This window comes from Pygoscelis adeliae, unplaced genomic scaffold (assembly GCF_000699105.1).
Source record: "Pygoscelis adeliae isolate BGI_AS28 unplaced genomic scaffold, ASM69910v1 Scaffold286, whole genome shotgun sequence".
NCBI classification, from domain to species: Eukaryota; Metazoa; Chordata; class Aves; order Sphenisciformes; family Spheniscidae; genus Pygoscelis; species Pygoscelis adeliae.
The window spans coordinates 5,030,846-5,057,978 of NW_008825076.1; the positions used below are offsets into that span (position 1 = coordinate 5,030,846).

General features: G+C 43.6%; 1 protein-coding gene across 1 annotated transcript in view; it reads right to left on the reverse strand.

Annotated features, from left to right (window-relative positions):
• BMP7 (bone morphogenetic protein 7) overlaps positions 1–27,133 on the reverse strand; it is a 45,841-nt gene that overhangs the window by 10,342 nt on the left and 8,366 nt on the right. The window contains exon 2 of the mRNA XM_009326770.1: positions 10,477–10,669. Coding sequence (XP_009325045.1) covers positions 10,477–10,669 — 193 coding nt within the window. The remainder of the gene's footprint in view (positions 1–10,476; positions 10,670–27,133) is intronic.

The following is a 27,133-nucleotide window of genomic DNA, read 5'->3' on the forward strand; positions in this document are numbered from 1 at the left end:
CTGAGGTTACAGATAATTGATTGAGGCAATAACCCTCTGCACAGTCACAGGTCTGCGTTACTTTGGATGGCAATTTTCTTTCAATTCATTGCTTGAATTTTTTAAAGGCCACTGCTGGGTTATTCTGGTTGAAGAAATACCAGAAAATGAGAAAGATCAGAAATAGAGAGGATTTCATGTATTTGAAAAGGGTGAAATCATTCTGGATTTACAAAACATTTCCTGGCAAATTGCTGTAAAAAGAAAATTTGAGAAAACACAGGTTCTGTAAAGGAAGGAATCTTCTCTTATCAGAAATTAAGAAAGAGATAAAACTTGGATGAAAAAAATGGATAGTGGTGCAGTTCCTTTATAAAAAACGACTTTACAAGAAGAACAAAGAAACACGGTGGAAGTGTCTAGACAAGTCCCGTAAGAGCTGCTTTTGTACTTACAGTGCACAAACATGATAACTTGTTTAAGTGTAATTATATCCTTTTGAATGAAGAAATATCCGTGGAAAATCCTTTAATCATGTCCTCAAAGCTTAAAGAAGGACTTATAAATTTTGTCACTACTGATTTGTCAGTGCAAATAAATATAACCTAGTTTACACAGTTCCTCTTGTTTGCACAAAATATCAAGTGATCAAAAATGAATCTGAGAAGTGCTGTCGGCACAGAGGCTTTTGTCTCACAGCTTTTAGTGATTCTTTTCCCTGTGAGATACCAAGAAATTAGAGGCTTTTGTCCCACGCAGATGACTCAAAACAGAAATGGAGTTTTCTTGCAATGTTTTTACTATCTAGCTTTCCTTTCAACCTTTGTGGACCAGGGCGTATAAGAGATGATGGCTTTTCTCCGTGAGCTAATGGATGTCACCGCCTCTGGCTCTGTGCTGGCTTACATGAAATTAAACTTCTGAAATTAGTTCCCGCAGAGCACGTGAGCACATCGCCCCGCGTGCGTAAAAGGAGGATTCTGTCGTTTTCTCACCAGTGCATGATGCTGTTAACCTTTGGATACGACATGACTGAATATGTAGATACAGCCAACGCTGCTGAGGGTGCAATTAGTGCTGCATGTGGCAGCCTGAGCAAAAGCAGTGCCTTTCTGTGTCAGCTCAATTCAGAAAGAGGAGGCAAGGTCTGATGCTTGCAAGAGATGTTTTGCAGGCGTGGGATTGTAACAACTGCAATTCCTCCCTTCGCCCAGCACATCTCTGCCATGGAGGAAGGCACGGGAGAAGGAGTTTTGCTTTCTTTTAAACAAAGTTTTGGATTGTGGAAGAAGCCCTGCATCAGCATTGAACTTGCTGCAACACTTTCTTGCTAACGCATAGGGGGTCCTATGGGGGAGTATTTTGGTGATGTTTGGGCAGCCAAAGCAGGTGGCTTAGGTAGGGGCTGTGGTGCAGCGAAGGAGAGCCTCAGCCCAGGTGTTGGGAGCTGCTCTCAGAAGCTCAGTCAGCTTTGCTGGGTGCACCTAGGACAGCTGAAGATAAACAGTATGGATAACCCCCTCCTTCCACATACGCATTATTTACAGGAATGTAAGATGCTTGAACTCTAACCGGGGGACAAATTTCCTGGGGTTTCATCCCCACCCAGAAGCAGTGGCCCTGTTCCCACTGTGCATGACGCAGCCGCATGGACACCTCCCGCCCTTCCCTGTTTACAACACGCTGAACAAAACGCATCCCAGAGGAGCCAGGGACAAGGGAGTAGTACGGATTGGCCCGTTCCGATGGCTGAGTCCAAGTTTCCAGAAGTAAAGGGTTTTTATATTCACATACTGCATCATTTAAGCATGGCCCCTGACTGGAACTCATGATTCACACAAGGTTTAGTTAATAGGGACTTGGCTTGCTTGGGTTTTCTCCCTTGTACTTTGCAGGTTGAAGATAATAGCAATAATGATAACTTTTTGTTTTTAGCTACTGCTCAACTGCAGTATTACTCAGAAAAACCAGCCTTTAAGCTTCCCATGCTGACATGATGCAATCAGGGTAACCAGACAACATGAGGCATCAAGTACCAGGGTGAGTCAGTCTGGGAAATTGTATAATGCGTTTGTTTTCCTGTAGTTACAGCAATGTGCAAACAATAGGCCTGGAGGGGAAGCCCGAAGTGAGAGAGATCAAAGGGACTCACTAAAGGGAAATGTCCTTCCCACACACACTTGGAACATTTGGACCCAAAAAGGCCCCGTGTCAGATGCTCTCTGGAGAAGTTCAAGCACTCCTGGATTAGCACTTTCCACTCTGGCCCACCAGCAGCGGTTGGGGATGGGATGCAAAACCTGACTGGTGTTGCAAGCAGAGGCTCCTGAGATTGTGGCGCCTGTTCCGATGAAAAGAAACCTCTTGTTCTTTTTAAAAGAACACCCTTCCTTTAAGTAAAATGCCCTGCTCTCCAAAGACTTATGGCAAACAGCGTTAAATCACTAGCTAAGAGACAGCAAGCCCTTTAGACATCGTTGTTGGACAACACATAATAAACACGGCAAAGAAATGTTATTCTGCTTAGACTTAAACAAAATTTGCTCTGAGGGCTCCCGTCTAATGAGTTGTCATATGAGACAAGGCTAGTTAAGTCTAACTGATGTGGCTGGTTTGGGTTTTAGGTTTGAGATAAAGATCAAAGCACAAAGGGAAAAGGTTTCTAGTGCACATCTCACCCTCTGTTACCTTACCTACAAACCGTACGTATATTTAGAGCATTCTTGGAGCAATGTGAATAATGGCTCTGCAACCAAGAGGCAGAAAAGCACTTGGGTTCCTTGGCCCTGCATTCAATCCCTTCATTTGAGAACTTCAGAGCATGTGAGAAACTGTACTGAACCTCCTACCAGACCAAGAGATAGGAAGAGGCACGTGATCCTCGTTTTACAGAAAATTAAGCTGGGACATGGAAATGTTAATGTCTCGATTAGAGTTACATAAACGATGAAGTCTGGATCCAGACCACAAGTATGTTTTGTTGAGACCACATCAAAATGGCTCAGCGTTCAAAGTACTTACATCAGCGGGAGTGTCAAAGCTTTTAGCAATGATAAAACTCAGGGCTTTCAGCTCAATTTTCTCAAGCATTGGGCTGTCGATGGAGGACAGGAGGTTGGCACTTGCCTACTGATCACTTCGGTAGTGTCTGGCGCTGGATGCCAGAAAGCAGAGGCACCTCCCGTTAGCACTCCCAAAAATTAGTCTACAGGTCATATAACTGCTGTGTGGTCTATGGAATTTCCTTAGTGAACTTGGTGTTTTCTGGACTCAAGGGTGAATAACAAGTATTGCAAAGTGAGGGTGGCTGAGGAGGATGCATGTGAGATCGTGTCTGGAAAGCAGCTGGCGTTACGGAGGTAGAAGGGCTGAAGCTGCCAAAGGGCTGTGTGTGACCAGGGATGTGGAGGGCGGGTGGCATGAGTGGGATAAGAAAGGGAATCACAGGGGATTAGTGGAAGAGAAAAGGACTGGAAGAAGTGAGGTTTGTGGGGGTGAGTAAAGAAATAAGGGGAGACAAAATACAGAAAAGGCAAGTAAGAGTATCCTGAAGGGAAACAGTGAGGAAGAGAATTGCCACATCGCAATGCAGTAATTCTAAGATAAGAAAAAGGATTAACAACCAAGAAGCTTCATGAAAATACTATGTATGGGCTCTTTGCCTTTTGCTGGGGTATATTTTCAGCCTCTAGAATGCACTTTGGTTTGTAGCCATAAACACTAGAAATGTATCTAAAAATCAGAAGTGCAGCATCTCTCCTAATCACCTGCCTTGAGGAGTTGGGGCATGAGAAAGCACATGGACTAACAAGAGAGACTCAGTGAAAGTATGAGAGTTGGCAATTTTGCAATAGCAAGGGAGAACAGGAGATGAAACTCTGCATTTGTAAGCTATAATGCTATAAGGTCTCTACTGCTTTAGGGTAGCCTTCTTACCAAACAGCACCTGCTTTTGCATCTGGTTTCTTCACTCACTTTCCCCATCCGCCTTGTCAGCTCTGTTATTTCAAGCTGCTGGTTGACAAGTGGTAGTAAACACTAATGAGCACTTCCAAATGGGATAAAAATAAATAGGAAGAAGGACAGCAGCGGAAGAGAAGGTGACTCTCGGTAACTTTCATTACGTTGCAAGCCAGGTTGATTTCTGTGACATGCTGGCACTCGGGGTTGTGGGCAGACCTGGAGCCCTGGCTCACCTGGCCGTGTCCCGGCAGCAGCCAGCCCAGGGCCACTGCCAGCAGGTCCTGCAGTCCCCTGCCTTTGTTCAGGTAATCTGCCAGCCCAAAGAGCACACCGAGGCTGCCTGGCAGCTGCACCACTCTAATACCTACCTGCTAGTTTGAGGAATTACAGATCTAGCAGTGTTTTAAACAATAACCATACTGTGACACCTTGCAACAGACTTCAAATTGCTTTACAAATATGGGTCAACCCTCCTGCTTCCGTTTTAAAGTGGGAAACACTTGAGGCACAGATATGTTAAATGTCTTTCTGACTTGGCATGTAAACCACAGCCACTAAGCCAGGAGCATAATCCTGTCCTCTTGACTGGTATTCTAACCCTAGAGGGGCTGTTTGGGTCACAGGCGTGGTGCAAGAGAGCAAGTTTACTAACAGGCAGCCCAAGGACAGAGCTGGCATGGGGGGATAGGGGCAATTCACGTCCAGGTTTGAGCAGGTGGAGGGAGGAGAAGGCAGAGAGGGCATCCTAGGAGGGTAAGAGGAGATCTGGGGTTAGAAGACATCTGTTTGGATTAAAAAACTGCAGTATCCAGATTCCAGTTTGCTTGGTGTCATTGCTTAAAGTCAGCTGCAGCTGTCCAAAGACAAGCTTAGGAAAATATTTTTCAGACTTTCCTACTTTGAGAGGGCCCCAGGATCTCCCTGGGCCTCTCCCTGGCACGTTTGCAACACCCTCTGTACACAGACCTGATGCAGCCCTCCTCCCACACCTTCCCTTCCTTGCGTGCCTGGGATCCCCTGCTTACCCTTCCCTCTCCCTCCCCGCTGATAAAAACCCTCCCCATGCCCCCGGGGAGGAGCTGCCAGCCAAACACAGCCTGGGGTCTCCTCCAGGTGATCGGTCTGAAAACTGGCTGTACTGGTGGTGAAACAGATCTGTGTAAATTTTGTTGAATCTTGGGAGAAATTAAATTCACTTTAAAATTTCAGCAGATTCTTAATTCTATTTTGTGTGTTTCTAGTAATCGTGTTCCCTTCCCTATGCAGTGTTTGAGAAGGGTAAGATCTAGGTTTTAAAAACTGATTAAAAGTGTCAATGGGAGTTTGTTACAGAGAGATGCAACGTGTTTCCTAAATATGAAGCCTCTTGTAAAAGCAGTGCTGAGAGAAATGAGGTTATATACATATCTCTGACAATTTATATACAGCTGTTTCTATTCAGCATTGAATCGCTGTTCATTAGTGCATCACTTAGCTGAGCTGAGCCCACTGGGGTATGCAAAAATGCCTCCTGCAGCTACTCAAGTGCCTGTGAAGAGTTGTGCCTTGCTAAGTGAGTTCAAGATTTGTCAGAGGTTTTGCAGGCGCAGTGGCTTTTAGGAATGGTCTGAAAGAGATAACTACATGCAGCTCTGTTCTTGGAGAGCTACAGGCTTTCCATGCTGAAGTTCCCTTGCTACTTGCTAAGAGATGAGTACAGTTATCAACTGACTTGCAGGTAAGTCACAAAAAAAAAAAAATTCAAAGCTATTGTCAGCACCTTTCTAGATGTTGTTAGTACTTGCAGATACCGTCATGGTGCTGGGGCACCACGTTAAAACAAACTATACCCTTCTTTGCTGCACCATCCCTAGAACGATCACACTGGTACTTAAAAAAGCTCCAAAAAGAAGGCACATCTGCTTCGCGGGTTGGGTGGGCCTAAGCCTTTCTTAGTTACTAGAATTACATGTTTCAACCCACAACATGGAAACAGACTCCAATGAATGGGAGAAAGGGGTCTGGAGAGGGGATTAGGTTTGATCTGGGTGCAGAAGTGGTGTAGTTTGAAGCACAAACTAAAGCGTTCCAGCTGCAAGTCAAACCCAGGAATGCATCGTGCAAGATCTTATTTTTCTGTAGGGCTGGTAACATGAGCATTCAAATCATTCACTGCCTTTGAAGCCTGTGAAATCCATAATGGCCACAAAGTGAACATGTAGCAACTACATTTCAATTACCAAAGGCTGGTCAAGTACCTGGCTTTATTCTCTCCAGTAACAAAACTCCCATCGACTTCAAAGGGGTTGGGATTTACTCCACAGTGCAAGTGCTGGGTCCAATGAAATCTGAGATGCGACTCTGGGATATGAGGTATTCTAGCTTCTGAAGGTGCAGACAGATGGGCAGGATCGAGCTCTGATGTTGAGGGGAGCTATACAGTCTGCCTTTTTTTCTGCAGCTTCAGGTTAATAAATTGAGGACGATGCCCCGACTGATAATCTGCCCCAGAACTGCATGGGTACTTTTTGAAAATACACAAGTTCCTATCAATTGCAATAGGAGTTAGGTATCCAAACTGCTTAGCTGCTGTTAGAAATCCCACTACGTATCTGCATGCCTCTTCAGCACTTAAGTCCCTTTGAAATTCTTGCTTTGGCCATTGCTTACAACAATAGTGGAGAGTCTGAGGGTAATTAGATATTTCTTTTGCAAAGTAGTTCACAAACTATTTCATGATTCCACTGTAAAAGCATCAAAGTTCATTTTTCTCAGGCTCATATCCATAAGCTTTATTTCGACATGTTCCCTGCATAGCTGCCCGAGATCAATGACCTTGAACACCTTGTAGGAAGCCTTGTGCCGTGTGATGTGTGCTCCCTAGCACTGGAATCTGCTTTGCTTTCCCGCAGCACCCAGGAGGGAGGAGACTGAGGCTTGAGCAGCACCCGGCTCCCTGATGACAAACTTTAGTTCCCGCTAGCAGGGTTTGTGACCACAAACAGGGACTTGATGTCCTGCTGCTCAGCACCCTTCTCAAGCCAGTCGCTGGCTTTATAAAACTCTCTCCCAGGCTTTTGGGTGAGTGAACCATGAAGACCAAACAGAAGTTGGACATGAGTCACTGGACTTTAAGTTATGCATACGAAAGCTTTGAGACATGTTCTATTAGTCAAAACATCAACTGTTTTCACAGTGTTTATGATATTAGGAACACTTTTGTTCATGAATGTACTTGTTGGCTTAAAGTGAATAACTGATGCTTTGTGCCTAAAGAATGCTGTACATGCCTTTTTATAAAGGAGATGTTGCCAGTTTGAAAAGCTTGCCTTGCAATGAATTCATAGATTTGGAAAGGCCAGAAAGAATATTTGATGATTTAGTCTGGTTTCCTATAAACACCTGTAATATTATCTTCAGTTTGACAGAGATATAATTTCTATTAGCCAAAGTCCAGAGTGGCATCCCATCTGCTACTAAGGACGGAGCTGGGCTCTCGTTTGTACCGCCAGGGCTGTTAGCCGTCTGTCTGCCCACGACTGAGCAGGCGGATGGAGAAGAGCTTCCACCCTGTGTTCAAATGTCGGTACTATCGAGGGGCAGGATTTCAGAAATAGTCTGCTGTGGGTGCTGCTGTTTGTCTGGAAAGACTTATGCCTGTATTTTTCACCAACAATGAATTGCAGACAAGAGATGTTGCTGGTTAGATACCTGCTAACCTGTCTGAACTTGTAAAGTAAGTCATTAATTCTTGAACTGCTCGTACTCATGGTTTATTTGAACTGAGGGCACACCATCACACCCTCCAAACTGGAGGCTCATGAGAGGCTTAACTGAAAATCAAGCCTTCAGCATATCCAATGGTCTCTTCACCCTCAAAGGAAAAAATCTCCAGCCAGCCTCAGCTTGGGCTTTTCAGCTGCACCCCATGCAGATTTTGTGGCCCTAGAAGCTGTCCCGATCTCTGCTGTGCGTTGCTGTGTTATGAAGGAGAGGCGATGCTGTAGCTGCCCCTGGGGAGCCTGGCATTGAGCTTCTGCGCCTTGGTGCACTTAAAGAGGAGACTTAAGGGGGGGCACAGGCCAGGAGAATACCTGGTATTTCAGATCCCGAAAGGCAATTCCAGCAATCTCCTAGGAGATCCCACTGCTCTTGTATCATCATAAGAGCACAGGGAGAGGGAAAACCATTTGTTTTTTTTGTTGGCCATTGTACCTGCTGTGCTCTAGGGAGAGGAATCTACAAAGCCAAATGCGAGCAAAGGTTTTCTTGCCTGCGTGGGGGAGAGGGTTTGGCTTTGTTTTGCTCTTGTTGCTAACAACGTCAGATGGGTCTGACTTTCCAGCCTGCTCAGGATGAGACAAACAGCCAAGGAAGCATCAAAGTGAATGGGTGTTTTTTGATCAACATTGGAGAGAGTTTGTTTTCTTTCTCCACTTGCCCAATGACACACTGACTTGGATGACTGGTCTGTGACAGAGCCGGCTGGAAAATGTCAGTGGAAAAATGCAGAAAAAGAGCAAATATTTTTACAAATGTTAGGGACAACATTTTTACCTTTGGTCAATCCAAACCAACAGGAATATTTTTTCAGGACAAACTGTTCAAAACTCGCCATTGCCTGTGCCAAAATGTATGTAAAGGGTGAATATGCATGAACACTCATTAAAAAAAGTGTTCCTGTGGTGAATATGACGCAGTAAAATTGCATCTAATCTTGCAGCTGGAACATCTGTATAATTAGCAAGATTCCTCACCTATTCCAGCCAGTGGTTCATGTATATGCCTGCCCTTTGCATACATTTCTTCCTTTAGGAATAAGAATTTGTGAAGGAGACAGTTTGCAGAAACACTTGATGCTCCAAGCAGTTGTATACCCATAACTATCCCCAGTGGCTACCTTGCAGCCCTCCCTAAACATAGTTTTAACAAACCTGTGGATGTAGCATCTTAAAATTAAGGTAATAAATGTCATCCTAACTCTGTCAGTAAGTTTCCTAGTGGGCACCTATCTCGCTAATCAGGATCTGAAGGAGAACTTCCCTGGCATCTGATGAGGAAGGACATTTACTCTAAGAACAGGTTTCTGGCAATTTCCTAATGCCCTGGCACGGTGGTGAGGGCCTCTTCATCTGCCAACACACATCTTGTTTCTGCTCTTCCCAAGAGTGAAAAGTTATCCCTGCAGGATTGTACCTGTATAACCTACTCAAGAAATACAGCAAAGGGAGGCTTCTATCTCTGGAAAGGCCTAAGATGGAATAAACTTAAATGCTTGTAGTAAGCAGGACATCTAACGGGTCCTATGCACATTTGTGGCTTGTTGCCTTCTCCTTTAAGAAAGCCTGGTTAAAAAGTATAGTTTGAATTATCATTGTTTGATAAAAATAGATTAATATTACCATAGCCCCCAAACCCTGCAAATAATTGTCATTAGAAATGCCAAGAGAACCGTGAGTTTTGACCCATAAAATTGGAATTTCAGATGTGGAAGAAAACACACCTGTATTTAAATACTTTTACCATACAGCAAAGCTGGTAGAAATTCTCACCATTTAAAAATGTTGATAAGCTTTCCTGTCATATTTTAATGGATCAAAAAATGCAAACAATTTTTTTTCTGCATTTTTATTAGCTCTTATAAAAATATAAAGCCTCCTTTTTAAATCCCTAGTGTTTCTCTTTTCATAAACCTAAATTAGGGCTGTAGTATTATTAGCCCATATTTAGTAGTCCTAGAGAATAACTTCTGACCAGCATATGACTGTAAATACTTTTCATGTAAATAAATGCAATCTCACTTTTGGTAGGATTTGTATGTAAAAGAAATATGTGCAAATGAAATTAAGTGCCTTTGATAAATGGTTTGGGATTGCTGATTAATTGGAACTAAAAACAGATGAGAAAATTGAACATATGTTCTTACTCAAGTTCCCTGGAGGATTTGTCAGGGAGCTTGGTACACATTAATAATTGCTTGGAATGGATTTAATAGCTCATCTTGTAGTTTTGCACACACAAAACAATCAGTCAATATAAAAAGCATGGTGTCATCTGTCTTTGTTAATTAGGGATCTCGAATGCCTTCGGTAATAAAGGCTAGTAATTAAGCTACAATTGGTAAGGAAGCATTCGGATGTGGGTTTGCCACCTCAGGATCCATAAGCGGCAGGAGGAAGAGGGAAGATCTTCCAGAAATCTTGAAATACTCTGAGTTTATGATCTTTTCCTGCACTAGCACACAGCCAGGCTTGTTTGCTGCTCAGCTACCGGCTGCTCCCAGGGACAAGAGTGACAGCGCTGGGGATGCTCCTGGGGGCACGTGGAGGCTCACAGGGCACCTTCTCCCCATGCCTTCGGTGGCTGACCAGACATGGCAGCTACGTGCCCACTGCATTAGCATCGACTGAGACTTCACTGTACAACCCTGATGCCTAAGCCCAGCTCTTCAAACATGTTTGATGGCACCAGTATTACTAAAAATATTGGACATAACTTTTTGAAGGAACATACTGTGCTTGCACGTTCATCGGGATTTGCCTGTGGGTCACTCACCTTCCCGGGTGCTCCTGGAGTACCTGGTAGACACTAATCTGGAACGTTTCGTTATCGAAGCGTTCGCGGATGTAATCCTTATATATCCTGAACTCAGCAGCCGTCACCGCTTCCCCCTCCGGGATTCTGGAGAGATCAAACCTGAACTCTCGGTAGTGGCAGCGCTGATGGTGAAACTCTCTGTCATGCTCCACTGAAACAGAAAAACAGCCCATTAGCCACCTGCTTTGTTCCCTTTCCCCTCGCCATCAAACAAGCTTGTGAGTTGCCACAACAGAAAAGGGCAAGAATATCTGATTGCAGCATCTCATGCTGTTGTTCGGTTCATTAAAGCACGTAGGAAATACATGACTCTATCTGGGCTATTATACGCATATATGTGTTTATCAGACTCTCTTTGAAACAGTTTTACAGCTGGCTGGTACAGGGTGTGGGTGACCGTTGTGTTTTAATGATTTTTGGCAGCTTCATGCTTGACAAGTGACTCTGGACATTTGCCACCGATAACGACCAAGCTGCTGTGGGAAGGAGCTGAAAGAAACAGATGGGGCTTTTCAGGAGTGCTGGTTCTTGGCCTGACTCTGCTTCTGAAAATTACACATGCACACATGCCTACCCGCACACATATATACACAAATTCCAGTCCTTGAGGCTTTTCATGCCAGTGACCCACATTCAGTGCCAGCTGAATTCATCACAAACTCACAGCCCCGCAAAGGGTCAAAGCTTTCATTTTAAAGCATCTGTAGTGATCAGAGCTGTGAAGCAAATGTTCAAAACGAGGACCTTCTTCCAACTCCCAACCCTGACCATGAAATAACACAAAGTGCCAGAGTCCTCCCAAAACAGTGTTAGGATGGTGCGTTTTCCCACCGAGTGACAGGTCTGCCTGCCTTCTGATGGACAGCTGATGGTCTCGTGTAACACTGCTTGTGGATATTGAAGCTGAGGGTCAGTGATGTGAAGAAACAAAGATTTCGAGACTGTCCTCTAGCAAGGGGGAGGAGAGGTGTCAGTGCCCCACCCCAGCACATGAAGTGAAGCACCCTTCTTGGAACAAATTCCAAATTAAATAGACAAGTCGGACAAAGGAAAATGGGGAAACAGAGATACAAGGGATGAACTGACTCGCCAGATGTCACACTGCACGACATTTTAAGAGCTGAGATTTGAACCAGGGACTTCCCGTATGTCCCAGTCCCATCGTCTGTCCACTTGACCTCCCTGCAGCTCGACTGCACAATTCAAGTAGTTAGCTCTGAGATTTTCTTGGCAAAGAATGTGTGTCTTTCTACAGGCCTGATTCTCTTCTGGCAGCAGTAAATCCATTGTGTAAATCCATTGACTTAAATGGAATTACTCCTGAAAAAGAGGAGTTTCAAGCCTGAATCTGGAACGTGCTATTTAAATTTACAGCACTGCACGGTACAGATGTATATCAGCACTCGCGAGGGCCTCCCCTGTGGCAGGGACGGAGTGTGGGGAGCCTCCAGGAACCGGGCTGTGTCCAAGCGCTTACACAGAGCAGGTTCAAGCGCTGCTTTGCTGGCCAAGATTCAGCAGCTGGCCACGGGCTCTTCTTCCTCTCGCACATTGCTTCTGCAAGGAGTCCAGGGCTCACAGTTTGCCACTGTATGATTGCTGTTCAGGGAAATACTTCAGAGCTCTTACTAATAGCTGGGATTCATCTTAGAGGAGTTTTTTAGGTACGAAACCCCTAAACTTTCCAAGACAAGGGCCATTAAGTTCAGCAAATGGTTTTATAGGTTGAGCAGTCTTAGCGTGCACTGAATGAACAAAGTTACAGTTGCACCTCTAGCTATAACATCTCGCACAGCCTCAGGAAGATCACTCAGTCTCTCATACCCTGAAGTGGGGGAATATTGTGAATATTCACCAGTGTTTGTAAAACACTTGGCAGGCTAAAACTGCCCTGTAAGTGCTAGAACACTATTAAACGTGCCTCAATCCCTTTCCTCCAAAGTATTCTCAGCAGAATAAGATACAAGGAGTATGATTTCAGTCTCAAAGGAATTTGTCTGCACCTAAATTATAGAGGGGAGGAAAAAATATTTTAATATGGAATAGCTCCTTTAACCACAACTATAGAAGAATGAATATAATGTTGTGTGGTTTTAGTTATATTACGGATAACATCACCAGCAGGGTGTATTATATAGAGGTCTAGCAGTAGGATGTACCAACATGATTTGCTTCCAAAGACACAGGAAGGCTGAATTTTCAAAGGAAGGTGGTTGCATCTTTTCAGTGTACATATGTGATGACAACTACATCGGCCAACACTGGTCTTTAGCCGCACTTCATACACAAAGTCTGACAACAAACACCTGAAGATGAAACTTTTTCGGGTGCTGCTAGAGTTCACAGTGATTCCCACTGCAGAGCCCTAGAAAAAATGTGTCATATTAGTAAGAAAAATTAACGGCCAGGGTCATAAAATAAAGAGCCCTGAAGTTTGAACTTTCCCATGCTTTGCAGATGTTTGGATATAGGGTTTTGGCCTGAGCCATCTTTAGTGTTAAAGCAAACATTCCTGTGGCTATAGTCATTAAGATCATGAAAATATGTGGATATGTAACTGAAGAAAGAATCCCAAGAAACCCTTCAACTCAGTGTTTATTGTTTTTCCCCTTTTTCTTTGCACTCTGGACCTATCTGCTGACCCAGAAGTAACAAATCCTTTCAGAACTAATTTATGAGAAACACTGACCCTGAATCAACATCTGTTAGATGACTGCAGTAAATCTTATTACATAATTAAACAGCAAAATCTACGTTAAAATAACGTTAAGGGTCTGACTTGAACTCATAAAAGCAAGACTCTTCACTATGAAGGCTGAAATCCTATCCTTAATTCATGCTGCTGTGCGTTGGTATTTGTGAACATATGGTACAGTATATATGATCGCGCACTTTTTGTAGACCCCAGTATACAAATACCATAAGCACAACAGCACGAGGTAAGCAAGGGAGCGCTCGAGAAGGCTGAGTTTCCCGAGTTTGATAGGTGTCAGTCAGACATTTGACAATACTGCAACTGGGTAGTTTCCAATTAATTACCTGAGGAGTTTGAAAGGGGGGAGTGTTTTTTAGTGTGTGGGTTTTGTTTTTTTTTAAAGAGGGGGGGCAGATAGTGGTATTTTAAGTGTTCACCAAAACAGTTAAGAGAATTGCTACAGCTCTTTGAATACAACTGTAGTTTCTCCATTGGATCTATAAAATCCATGATCCCTATTGTCATAACATACCATAATGAGAACCTTTTGGTCATTCTTGAAGGACTTAATCTCAGCTGTTTGTCAGCCATTATGTGTTAAAAGCTCCTTTAAAAGTCATCAAGCAATATGAATATTTGCTGGGTATACTTACTAGCCCTTCTGCCCAAAGAACTTGAATTCATGTTTGTCCCAGGTTCACAGTTCTTACAAATCACTACTACCCAGAGGCTTTTGGTGAATGGTTTTAGCCCAGTTCCTGATTTCAAACATTGGAAATTCCAGCTCAGAAACTGTCACAATTCAAATGCCTTGGCAAGGCAGCTGCTTGGAGAGGAAGCCAAAGCTCTGGATGTGCAACCAAAGGTTGTAAAATATGAAAGGGAAGAACACCCTTGAAAAATAATTCTGCTATGAAGCAGACTGTGTGCCTTAGCTGTGGGAAAACAGTGGATTTCCTCTCCTAAAGAAACAATCCAAAGTCACTCACAGGTGATGCATGTGTAAATGTGTGCCGCTCCTCATTTCTAGAGGTGGCATCGCATTTTGGAGGCACAACCACTGTAGCCAAATTATGACCTAATTTAACACATGGCTCAAAATCTGCTGGTGCAAAGTAACTCTTGGGCATGGTGAGTGTGGCAGTTAATCGTAGCTACGGTAGATGGGGATCATCAGACACTCCCTTTGGCATAGTCCTTTGAGAAAGGAAATGTCGAGACGATGGGACATGAGAGCTGTAGGATGGAGGTGGACAACAAATTTATGAGAAAATAAGCAAGACACCAAAATGTGTGCAGGACAATTAAGGTGATCCAACCAAAACAAGCACGTCTTAGGTTAGTGCTTATCAGTAAATTTGCCACACCTCTGTTGCAAATATGCAAGTAAGCTCAGCACCTTTGAAAGTCTGGCCTTGACTATCTGTCCACAATCTGAATGCTGCACAGACTGCACTCGTCTACCTGATACAGATAGGGGTCTGATCTCTCTGAAGTCTTTTGTCTCTCCAAACCGACTCTGTTGTGGCATTATTGTGATGCAAGAGGAGGCAGGACGGCACAGTTGTGCAACAACAGGGATGGTTAAAAGAAAACAGGATGGATACATGTGCTCAGGTGTGAAGTAGCCAGGTATCAGATCCGAAAATATGGGAAAGCTGGAGATAAAATGTCAACAAATACTTGGTACTTGTTTTGACATGTCCTAAAGTGTACCCTTCAGATACAAAACTTGAAAACATTAAGATGCAGGGATGCAAAAGTGTAGTTGTTGACACCTAGAACTTGGAGCTATACAATTGAAACCAGTACTAAAAAAGTAACGTTGGACAGAAAAGCTTGCGATCCTGGTTTAGCACCCCAGGGTACCCAAACTTCTAAAGCAAATGACACATCAGCATAAAGCTGGGAAACTTGAACTGATCCCATGTTTGGTCATTTTCACAGCAAAACATGTTGAGACTAGAAATAAGAGCCCCAACTATTTTCAGCTTCTTTGTAAATCACTACTGGTAAGTGAAAAGCCGACCTGAGCTGATTCTGTAAACACGGGTTGGACCACTGGTTTTGTAACACGGATTGATGGTAGGCAAGGCATGATACATGACAGCAAAGATTATGTTGAGACATAGCGTGCAGTAGTTATTACTTCTCTCTACACATACCAAAGAAACCATACTGTTTTAGCCTTAGTACCAAGCGCAGTAGCACAATGTCAATCACTAACTCCATGTGTCGAGCAAAGAACCAGTGAATCACAGCAATAATTTTCCAAGAATGACTGTGTTAAAAAATAATTATTGCAGAAGCGTTAAAGAGCTAATCCAAACCCCAGAGAGGTCAATAGAAATATTTCCACTAATTTCAATGGATTTCATGGGAGGCCTTACTTTTGCCAATCTACCTACCCAAGTATTTTTAGGCTTTTGTTTTCTGAAGATGTAAAAAATCTTTTTCACAAGCAAAGTAAACACTAGATGAATAGGTTCTGTGAATAGGCTGCCAAACTGGAAAAGCTTCGGTAATTCCATACCACCTCCTCCCTGGCACATTTGGGTGATGCACTTGGAATAGATTTTGAATATTTAAACAAGTAAAAACTTAAATTTTCCTTTAACACTTTCACCTGATAATATGTTAATTGTTTTTATAAGGCACTTTAAGAGTAGTTGTCTCATTTATTGTAGTGCTCACAACAATTAGAGTGCTACTTGTTTCTCATTTACAATGAAAAAAAGCACCAGAAGGAATGTGCAGTAGGGTGTCTGTAACTTCTTCGCTCCCAAAAAAGGCCAGAAGGGATTTGTAAAGGACTTTAATCTCAAATAGATTAAAGGTCCTGAATTCCTGAGACTGAAAGATAAGTCAAAAGAAAATAGATTCCAAAAGACAACACCCCCTCACCTCAGCCTCTTGGCCAGGCAGGAGACTCGACTGCAGAGCCATCAGCAGTTGCCTGCGAAACCCCTAAGAGATTTGGATGCCAAAAAAAATCTGCCACACTCCGGCATCAAGGTCTAACAGGTTTTCAGAGTCTACCTGTGCCTGGCCCCAGGGACTGAAGAAGTCATGTAGGTGAGTTCAGTGGGTAGGAAAGTCTTTATCGGCTTTGCCTCTGATAGCTGCAGAGCTGCATAAAATGAGTGCTATTTCTTCAGAGATGGCTGAGGGCCGGCTGGCTTGTCCAGTGAGCCTGTGGATTTTAGCCTTAGTGTTTTCATGAAAGGGCAAACTACACTTTGAGTTACACCATTTTCACCCAGCGGCGCAAAATCTTGTTTGAATTTTCCTAGAAAAATTACCTTTAATTCCCTCCATCACTGCCCCTAGAGATCCAAGCCAAAACTTCAGAAACTCTCTTGCATCATTTCAGTGCAGAGCACGAGATTCCTAGAAACTGGCTGCCCTGGGACCACCAGCTCCACCTGGGGTCCACAAGCATTTTTAGCCTACGTACATTACTGCTTTCAAAGGGAAGGTCCACTCCTATCTACTGCTTCACCCTGCTGTCTCCCTTGGGTAATGGATTCAACTGGAAAATAATTTTCCCTTTCTCAGATGAGTTTTCAGGTGGATCCCGTCCTCGCCCGGCTCACCGCGGTGCCCCAAGAGCAGTGGTGGCAGGAGGAGGACCAGGGACCTCCCAGCATGGCGGGAGGGAGGGCTGGGCCACCCCTGGGACTCGGGGCTTGCGGCGGTTGTGAAACTGCGCTGTAAATTTTCAGGATGCCAAATTTGAGATCTCTTGATGGGATTCTAATTAACAGGCATTAAATGTTCCCTCTAGAAATTGCACTTCTTTGTCTCTAAATTGGTGGATAAAACCATGTCACTTATGAAATACAGGCCTCTTCTCCTTATGTTAGTGAGGTTCAAGAAGGAGGAAACCAATTAGGGGAAGGATCCAGTGGTCTCCGCAGCTGAAAGAGCCTATTGGGCTCAGCGGGATTCCCAACTGAGCAAGAAGTGCAAGGTCAGTCCTTATATTTTTCTGCGGAAAAGGGGGAGTATAATAAAGATTGCAATAATGTCATGCCAGGCCACAGTCTGCTAAGGCACATGTTTCCCTCCTCATTGTGCTTGACAGCAAGAGTTACAGGGGCAGTGGCAGTAAATTTATAATGGCAAGAATTTGGGAATGCGAAGTTCTGTGATTGGTTTTCATTTGCTTCATCCTCTTGGCTACAAGATTTACATGCTGACATTAGGCAGCTAAAGCAGCAGTTAAAGAAATATTTGAAGAAATAGTTAAAGAATATAAATTGGGAGTCCTATAAATGGAGTAGAGCAAATGTCCTGGGTTGTGTGATGAGATTTTTTTTTTTTTCAGAGGGTGATAAAAACAGCATTTGGAGGGCTTTTTTACATTGTGATTGGTTTTCATTTGCTTCATCCTCTTGGCTACAAGATTTACATGCTGACATTAGGCAGCTAAAGCAGCAGTTAAAGAAATATTTGAAGAAATAGTTAAAGAATATAAATTGGGAGTCCTATAAATGGAGTAGAGCAAATGTCCTGGGTTGTGTGATGAGAATGGGATTTTTTTCAGAGGGTGATAAAAACATAAAAACAGCATCTTTTTTACATTGGATAATTGCAGCTCTCCAACTCATCTAAAAGCTACTGCAGGTTTTTGGAGAAACCTAAGGAAAAACAAATGCACCCTTGATTTTGGGCTGTGAGATAAGCTTACTAGAAAAATAGTCTGTGGTTTTTCTATAACTCATTAATGCATCCCATCGCCAGGGACTGCCGCCATCCTGCCACTTCTAAAAACACAGTCTGTCCTTCAGCCACGTGCCCAAGGCCCCAGGCATTCAGGGGGGTCTGGGCTCATCTGCCAGAGCTCTGTCCTGATGGTCTCGTTCCTGTCTGCCCTTTGCAGAAGGGGCTGCTCTGAGCCAAGGCAGTGCTCAGCAAAAGGGAACCTGCACCCAGACGGTTGGTGCTCATGTACCCATTTTACAGCCAGGTAAAGGGAGGTGAAGGTGATAAGCTATTTCTTCCGTGGTAAATTCAGTGTGTGGCAGGGCAAAGTCTTGCCCTGTCTATGGGTGGAAAGCAGGACTAATGCATTAATTTCAAATGAGATGAAAACCAGGCTCCATAAATTCTGATCCCCAAGCCCAGAGGTTAGAAAGTAGGGGGATTCGAAATTCTTTAGTGCTCACTCTGCAAAGAGATCTGGGGTAAGCATTTTTGCTTCGAAAGGGGAAAAATAAAAGCCCTCTGGAGTTAATATTCTTCCTTTAGCCATCACTTCATTTTTTCAGCTTTCAGCATGAAGATGGTGTTGCCAGCAAGACCACCTAGCCACAAACCCAGCAGGGAGCTTCCAAAATTCTTCTAAACACTGACTCCTTGTTATAAATTGAAAAGTGGTAATAGCAACAGTGCATATCACATCTGTGCCAGGCTTTGGGCCTGGGAAGGAGCACTCTCCCTACTGCTGAACACAACTTGGAAAGATCCTTTCAGTCCACACATGTATCAGCATTAGCCATTTCTTTGTCAACAAATCCCTTAATACGTACGCTTTCTATCATGTACAGATGTCCAAAAAATAATGGAATACTGTACTACAAGATTAAACACTTTAATGTCAGCATATGTGTTGCATGACTGAACAATGGTATCATTGTGCGTGTACAAACAGTGGGTTGAGGGAAGATGGGTTTAATTATCTCCAAAGCAGCAGCAAGTTCTTCCTGACTAAATTGAACTTCAGCTAGCAAGGACTGCTCAGGGCAGAAATTGGTATTTCTCTAACAAAATGCCTGGGCCCTTTCTGATGTTCTTCCAGTGTTGGGGTTAGTGTCGTACCCGCTTCAGGCAGGGCTTTGGAGAGCGATGTGGAGCCACCTGCTTCCCTGGGAGCTGTGCTGCCAAGGAACACCGTGGGGGGTGAGAGGAGAGTCACCACATCCTCTTGCCCCACGTGTCACTCAGGAGACTTTTAAGTTAAAATTCCTTAGGATGGTAGATGGCAAAGGGAAAACATAATAATTGGGAGGGAAAGGACAGAGAGAAGTGTGTGTGCTGCCTTCTGCATTTAGAGACATTTCCCTGCCGGGATTTCTTTGCAGGCACTTTAAGGCAATGCTGGATGGTAAAACTATTTCTCCTTAAAGACCATCCATGAAATATGTGGGCAGGTTATGCACGGGTAATCCATTTTCTTTTCCGAGTGTGCCCTGATCGGTACCTGCTTACGCTGTGGTTTCTCTGCTGAAATCAGAGCCAGACTAGATGAAAGGTATTGTGAAAAATTTACACGTGGGACTGCTCTGTGAACACGAAACTCTCCTAATAGTAAACAGACCAACCGTGGTGCGAATCCTGATGCTGAGTTTGCAGTGTCTGTATGTGTATCTGGGGAAAGCAAAGTTAAATAAGCAGGGAAGAGTTGTGTTTCTTCAGAATACCTTATTCACAGCCTTAGCATGTGAAACACGGCAGCACATCGTGCTGCAATCCATCTCCAGCTGCTGTAACGCACTTAGGATTGCTGCGGGATTTGGGGTGTGTGAGGGAATGGAGAAATGGGGGGGCGACAGGGGAAAGAAATAAATGGGAGTTGATGAAGTTGTTCCTTTAGACAGACTCCCTCTATTTCTACCTGCATCTTCCAGCAATCCAGTATAAGGAAATCTCCCGCAGGGCCTCCCCTCATCAGCCTCTCAAATCTCGTTTCTCTTTGCCCCTTCACTGGGAAGGGGGAACCCAGGACAGTGCTGACCTGGGGATTTGCCCCCAGCAGCTCTCCCTTTCCCAGCACCTTGGGGGTGGTATTTTTCCAGAGACAGAGAGGCACACTGGGGACTGTGGTGGTGCTGCAAAACGTGGCTCCTCCTACGTCCTCCCAACTGGCCAGAGCTGTAGCCATCACAAAGTGTCTCAAGCTCTCGCGTGGTCACTGGGAGCGGGGTTAACTGAGGCTGGTATTTACCCTTGACAGACTGCACCACCGACAGGTTGGGGCTCTTGCTTCTCTCTGTGTATCTGAAAGAAGGGGATGGACCTGGACAGCAGCTCAGAGCTGGGGACTCCTGCAGTTCCCTGCAGGGACTGTGGGCTGCACAGGGCAGGCTAAGGCAGCTGCAAAGCTTCCTGCCCAACAAAGGCAATCTTAGCTCTTCTCTACACCCTCCTCTAGAAACGTCCCTGTAGTCAAACTGAGCAGTGAGCAAAATGACAGAGAGAAGCTCATCATTACTGCTGCTTTCTTTTCTTTGTCTGCACCGTAATGCATAGCATGGAATATCGCAGCCTAAGAGCAGAGGCGATGCTGCTGTCTACTACATCCCCTAAACCCTAAATCCTCTGGATGCAGCTGTGGGAGGTTATGTGAAGATGCAGGAATACATTTTTCTTTTCCTTCTCTGAACAGAGATGACTGCTGTATTACACTGCTCTCTCTCTCTTTCTGTAATTTGGGGGACAGTGAGGCTGCTTTCCTGGTGCTGTGAAATCAGTGAGCTGTATCTGGTGAGGTTAACTTCACGGGGAAGCTGTGCCAGCATTAGGTGTGAACTCCAAGTCACACATTGTGCCAGTGCATCCAAGGGTCAAGGAGATAGTGGCAGCCTGGGGAGAAGGGGGAGGAATCAGGGACGAGGGTCAGGACGGTGGAGGCTGAGGTGGCAGCCGCAGCACAGAAAAGGGTAGTACTGGTCTAGAGGAGAAAGCAGGGTGATGGGTGCCTCAAGGGGGAGGAGGTTGCAGAGCACAAAGAGGGAGAAAAGTTAGTGACAATATGGTTCATTGAGAAAAATAATCCCCCAGTCCAACAAGCAGACAAATGGGGCCCAAGGTGCTTCCTGCAACCTGCTCTGAGGCTGGAGGCCTCTCAGAAAATCACTGATGCAAAAACCAGCAGTCTGCCCTGTCTGCTTGTACACACAGTGTTGAGCAAATGGAAACACATCCCCAGGCCCAAGGAAGGAGAGACAAGTGGCTGAACAGATCTGGTCAGAAATAATGTGTATTCAGCTAGGGAAGATAAGAGGCAGTATGAAAGACTACTAAAGGGAAACCTAAAATGGGCTATTTGGGATGAAATGCAAAATTTGGAATAAAAAGATCCAGGTCATTCTTGAAAGCTTCCAAGTGTGAAACAATTCTTCAGCTTGGACCAAATTTCAGATCGGGGGAAGGCAAGAAAGTTTCCCCGAAACATTTTTAGCCAGCTCTAACCTAACCTCACATAAAGGAAGACAACCCACTAGTGACTGGTAGTCAGGAAGGGTGCTCATCCTCGGACGGTGAGGACAGCAGCACTGCAAGCTTCCCTGCTCTTCTGAGGGTGTCTGCTCATACCCCACTATCTGCACAAGGGAAGGAAGCTGGGAGCCCGCAGCACAGGCACCTTGATCTGCAAGAAAGCATGTGCAGAAGACATGCAAAGAAAACCAAATTGTGATACAGTAACTCTTCAATGCAATGATTTGATCATGCAGAGATGCGACAGCATCAAATTATGCTCTTGCATTCCAGTAAATACAGTGGGGCAAAGTAAGAAGGCTTCAAATGTATTTGATAAATTAGATACCGGTCATAATAAACAGCCTGAGCCAGTAATCTTGGGAAGGTCACTACGCAAGTGTCTCTGATGTGTTTATACGAAACAGACAGAAATGGCTAAAGGTAACACCAATGCCCTGGAGAGTGCGTTCATCCACTGTTTGCAAGGCCAGACTCCTCTGCCTTACACTGGGGCAGTAGGAGAGGATATTGCCTACCAACGGAGTTTCATTTTTTTCCAAATCTTGCTTCCAGAGCATCAAGAACTTTATGAAAGTTGTGCTCGTAAACTGATGCTTTTCAAGCTTATATGCTGCTAATTATCTTCCACTACATGATTTTTTCAAGTTGCCTTCTGTTCCTTATTACTATTGGTGTATTATTATATAGGATAAAGTTACTTAATACAGCAAAAGATTCAACAACATTTGCAAAACTGATACAGAAGGAAGGACTGGATTCTAGACTGGTACAGCTGGTTTAAGGTATTTTAGAAGTAAATGAAATCAAATGAGAATTTATAATCCTTCCTGAGGTCTGGATTCCATCAGACTAAACTCATTAGGCATTAAGGTGCAGGTGCAGCTAAATAAAGGATTGTTCTGCTTTCCTTAATACCATAGATTCACATCTTGAGTTCAAAATAAAAGTCTTTTAAAAGCACATGTATATATTGTGCATCTACTGGCAACACTTGAAAGAGAAAGTTCAGCTGATGGAATCTTAAATGCCTCATTTTTGTCAAAAGAATGTGCCCGTTTCTGCACCGGCCGTGCTAAGGGACACGAGTGGAGAAGTGACTGCACATTGGCCTCTTAAGGCTTATTCATTTCATTTGCATTAGACTTCCTTTCATCTACTGAGCAGCTGCCGAAATAAATAACATAAATCTAATTAATCCTTCTTTAATATTGTATTGCCACAACACCACCAGCATCCCCCCAAATATTCCAGAGTTTGGGTCTACACCTGCACAGGCTCTCTGGGAGGAACACGGCGGGAGTCACAGGCGCAGGGAATTGAGCCTTTTTTGTGGTTTACTGTGATAAAAGGAAATAATTCAATAACCAGTTTGCCAGGTCTGAAACCATATGACTTGCTGGATTTCTTAGCTGAAATCCCAGATTCTGGTTTTGTTGAGAAAGTAGTTTGTGGGATATTACAAAATAACCAGTCGATGTCAGACATGCGGCCATCAGATAAGAATCTCAGCCTTTGATTGTAATCAGCAAAATTTCAACTTGGAATGTATACACTCCGAGCTGTGCCATAAGACCGCAATCGGCTGGACCTTTTGAGCTTGTCTATGCAATAACAAACATCTGTGCCTTTCTCGGTCAGGCAAGCGCTGGGAGATTAGGGGGCAACAAACTATTCAGCGGAAAGGTTCGTCTGCCCTGGAGGGGAAATCCCTTCAAGAGCAGAGCTCGTCTTGCATCCTACTGTTACATCTATTGCGTGTTTTTCAGGTGTTCTGTATGTGGGAGGTCCAGTGATATTAACACAGTTTATAAACCAGGATTATTAGATAGAAATACAGTGTTTGGAGGGATGGGAGGAAACATTTTGGAAAATAATTATTAGAGATCTCAATTACTGCTTAAAAAGATACTCCAGAGTGCCCTTTCTCATGAAAGTGGGACTGTGTGACCTATTTCACATTTTTCTTTGAGATCATCATGTTTCCTCTGTGCTGCCAAGACAGCTGAGATCAGGTGGGGCACTGAGCACAGCCTCCCGGGTTTGAGACACGGGAACTGAAGAGGAGGTCATCGCCCAGCAGTGGTCCTCGCTGCCAACCACTGCACATCCACTCGCTGTCTTTTTGCCTTGTAGCTTATGCATACAATCTTTTTGCTTTCTAGGAATGTTTGCAGTGCAACACATTTATTTTTATGGAGAAACAGGCAGGGAACTGTTTATTCTTTTAATAATTTGGTATATGGGTCTGAGAACTATGAATATTAAAGATACCTAAGTTGATGACATCCACATATATTTCTGTTGGTAGATGTAAAATGCTAGTGTCTTAGAGTGATGGCAAGCTTAAACTATTCTTTCAGAAATGTCCTCAGGAAGACATGTGTGTGTATATATATATGCATTTATAGAGTGTGTGAATGCGTCCCCTTTACACTTTAAATGTTGGTGGCCAACACCCCAGGCATAACAGCATCTGAAGGTCAGGGGAAGATTTATTTTCAGTTTAATTCCCACCCACGATCCCTATTATACAAGAGGAATTTTTTTTTTGGTACAAGATAAGCCCGTCATGACATCAGCAGCACCTAGCCCTGCATACCACACTGCGGATCGCAGGGCTGGATTCCTGACACTGAGCCTCTCACTAGGGTTGGGCCATCCAGGCCTCCTGAGTCAGCCCCTAACAACAACATTTTCTGTTTTGTTTTGGTTTTTTTGTGTCTTCAAACACAATTTTGCAATTGCAGTTCTGGGGTAAAAGATCAGCTGTTGTAATACACCCTCACGTCCTCACATTGGTTTGGTATGAATGAAGGGAACGCAGTTCATGTCCTGTTGTGTGCAACTATTAAAAATAGCACAGAAATGAGAGTATGGCGTTTATGAAAGTGTCTCTCATGGAGCAGGAACACAGATCATTCTTCTCCAGCTCGGTCTCTTGCCTACCAGTCACTACCCTCAGCTGCTGGACTACAACTGCCAATATGGGGAGGAAAGACTTTCAGAGTATTAAGACACACTGACTTAGATTTTCCCCTACTCTGTAATATTTTCAGTGAAACGGCTCTCATCTCACAGTTGTGGACTAATGAGCAAAATGGCAGTTACTGTTTTCTGAAAAAGTATTTGGGGTTTGCTTGAATGTGTTCCTGCATCATTCTGTATTCTTTCATGTATTTCTGTATTCCCTGTGTCAGGTTTTAATGTGGCATAACGGTCAGAGATTTCTGTGGATATGGAGTCTAATATTCCTCTAATTTGATTATAATGCATGCCACTGAGTTGCAGGAATGGTTGTATTCAGAGGTCAAAGTTGTGTTCACACCAATGAGAGAAGTTTTACACCACATGTCCGATTAGCTGCTCCTTTTCACCTGTCTCAGGAGACAAATGATTCATCATGTAGTGCTGAAATATCTTCATCTTCTGATTTGGGCCAAGATTTAAAAGAGTGGTTACTGAAAAGCTGCTTTTTGGGTTGAAGAGAAAGATCTGTGCTGAATGATTCTTTTTCAGCTCTTCTCTTCTGCAGTTGATTACAAGTATATTTGTGTAATTAGGGGGCCCAGTAGTAATGTTGTTAAAATACAAGTGGGCACATTTATTGTTTCCTCCAAAAGGAAACAACCAATCTCCAGCAGTTCTGGTTTTTCCCTGTCTCAACTGACCATTTACTGCTTTATGTAGCTAGCAGATTGTGAGGCTAAAGTTACTTCTTTTTTTTTTTCTTTCTATTTCTTTTTGTTAAAAAGAAAAAAAAAATCCCCTCCTTTCTTTAACAAATGCTGGATTTTTTAAGGATACGGTCAGAAAGGGGAACTTAAACCCAGCATGATGTTTATAGTGCCACACAAGCTTCAGGAAAAGTGATGTGCAGTACTCTTTGTTAACATCTAAAAAGTCCCTGTGGGATTATAATTACTGCACAGTAATAAACAAATAAAAGTAGCAAGATTAAAATGTTTATTTTAATCTTTTAAATAAGTTTTAACCTTGAGAACCAGGGGAGGAGCAGCTTGCTAGCATCGAGCAGGCGGGTAGAACAGGTACGATTAGGAGTTGATTCCTGTTGGTGGTGAATGGTTATCATTCGTGGCATTATAGATACTTGGCTGATGTAAAGAAATTGTTGTTAAAATACTGATACAAAATTATTTGAACATTACTGAACTGTAAGCACCAGAATTCAGAATTTCTATATTACAGTAATTTTTAATCTTCCATTTAAATGATAAAGCTGAACTTGCTTTCCCTCGGGGTGCCAAAGGACTCGTTAAAGTCAATGGGCGTTTCAGGTACACAAGCAGTGAAATACTGCCAGCCCTGTTCCTAATCCTTACTCGGTAAGAAACTTGTCTCTCCATCGGAATTATAACTCCCAACTGCTGATGCTGTATTATTTTATGAGCATTTTTTAGTAGTTCTCCCAGGGTTGTTCTGGTCTCTTTTAAAAAGTTTTACTGCCACTGTGCTGTGGGAAGAACAATTGGTAAGATCAGAGGACCGAGGCAGCCCCACCGGTGCCAACGAAACGAGGTGGCTGAAGGCAGGATTTGGCCCAGTGGCTCTAGTAACAGAGTCAAAGCTCGACCTGATTTACAGCCCCCAAAACTTGGTACAGACACTCTGCCAGCTCCTCAGATGGTGTCAATTGTGGTGACTTCACTGCTGGGGTGGCCTTGTGCCAGGTTGCTCCAGCTGAGGATATTGCCTGGTGACATCAGTGGCTTTGCGTGGAGGTGTAATTCAGACCAGCATCGCGCGTTGGGAGGTTGCAGCCTAATGAGAGGAAACTTTTTGCTCATTTGAAAGGCAGTTGTGCACAACAGGCAAATCTTCAAAAAATGATGCGCTGCAAGATTATCGGCCTGATCAGCGCAATAGTGTTCCCTCGTCATAAAGAGCCTAAGAAGGCACTTGCTCGTTTTAATTATTATTTAGAGGGAAGCGGTGCCTTCCCTCTCCCCCTCCCCTGTTTTTTTTTTTTAAAGGAAGGTAGTTTTTAAGAGCTTGCCATGAAGATCTAAGTTAAAGGATTTTCTCTACTACAAAGCCTGCATAGTTTCCCAGGCCAGGTGGACCCGATAGCACTGACTGCATGCTGAAAAATCTCATCCCCACCCTTCAGGCACTTTAATTGTAAGCCTTTCCAGATACACTGGATAAACACTGTCAAAATGAACCTGAAAGGGTTGTTGTTGTTTTAGCCCTTAAATAATTATGAGTTTGTCTGTCTAATTACAACATAATCTTGTTTAAACTTGGATGGCTATTTTTGCAGTATCTTTTAAATGAGGTGGAATCAGAAACAGTGAAAAACTGAAAATTTACAATTCTACTTTAAGGCAAGAAAACAAGAATTTTTACTCCTGTAAAATTTAATTAAACCTGACAACAAAAGAGTCTAACTTGGAAGCTACTGCAGCAAGATAAAGATGATGAAGAATAGCGTGGGACCTCCAAGATGCAACAGAAACTTAATACTCTACGGATAAAATTTTTCAAACAGTTTAGAAATAGTTTAAGGTAATTTATGGGAAGACTTGAATGACAAAGCACATTACTTGAAGTGCCTTTTCTTCACTAGGCACTTTCTAAATTCTTTCTCTTTCATTTCTTTACTCTCAGGAGACTTTTAAATCCAGTGAACCAAAACAACACTTTGTTTGTTGGTATAGCGCAGGGCTGGCACAG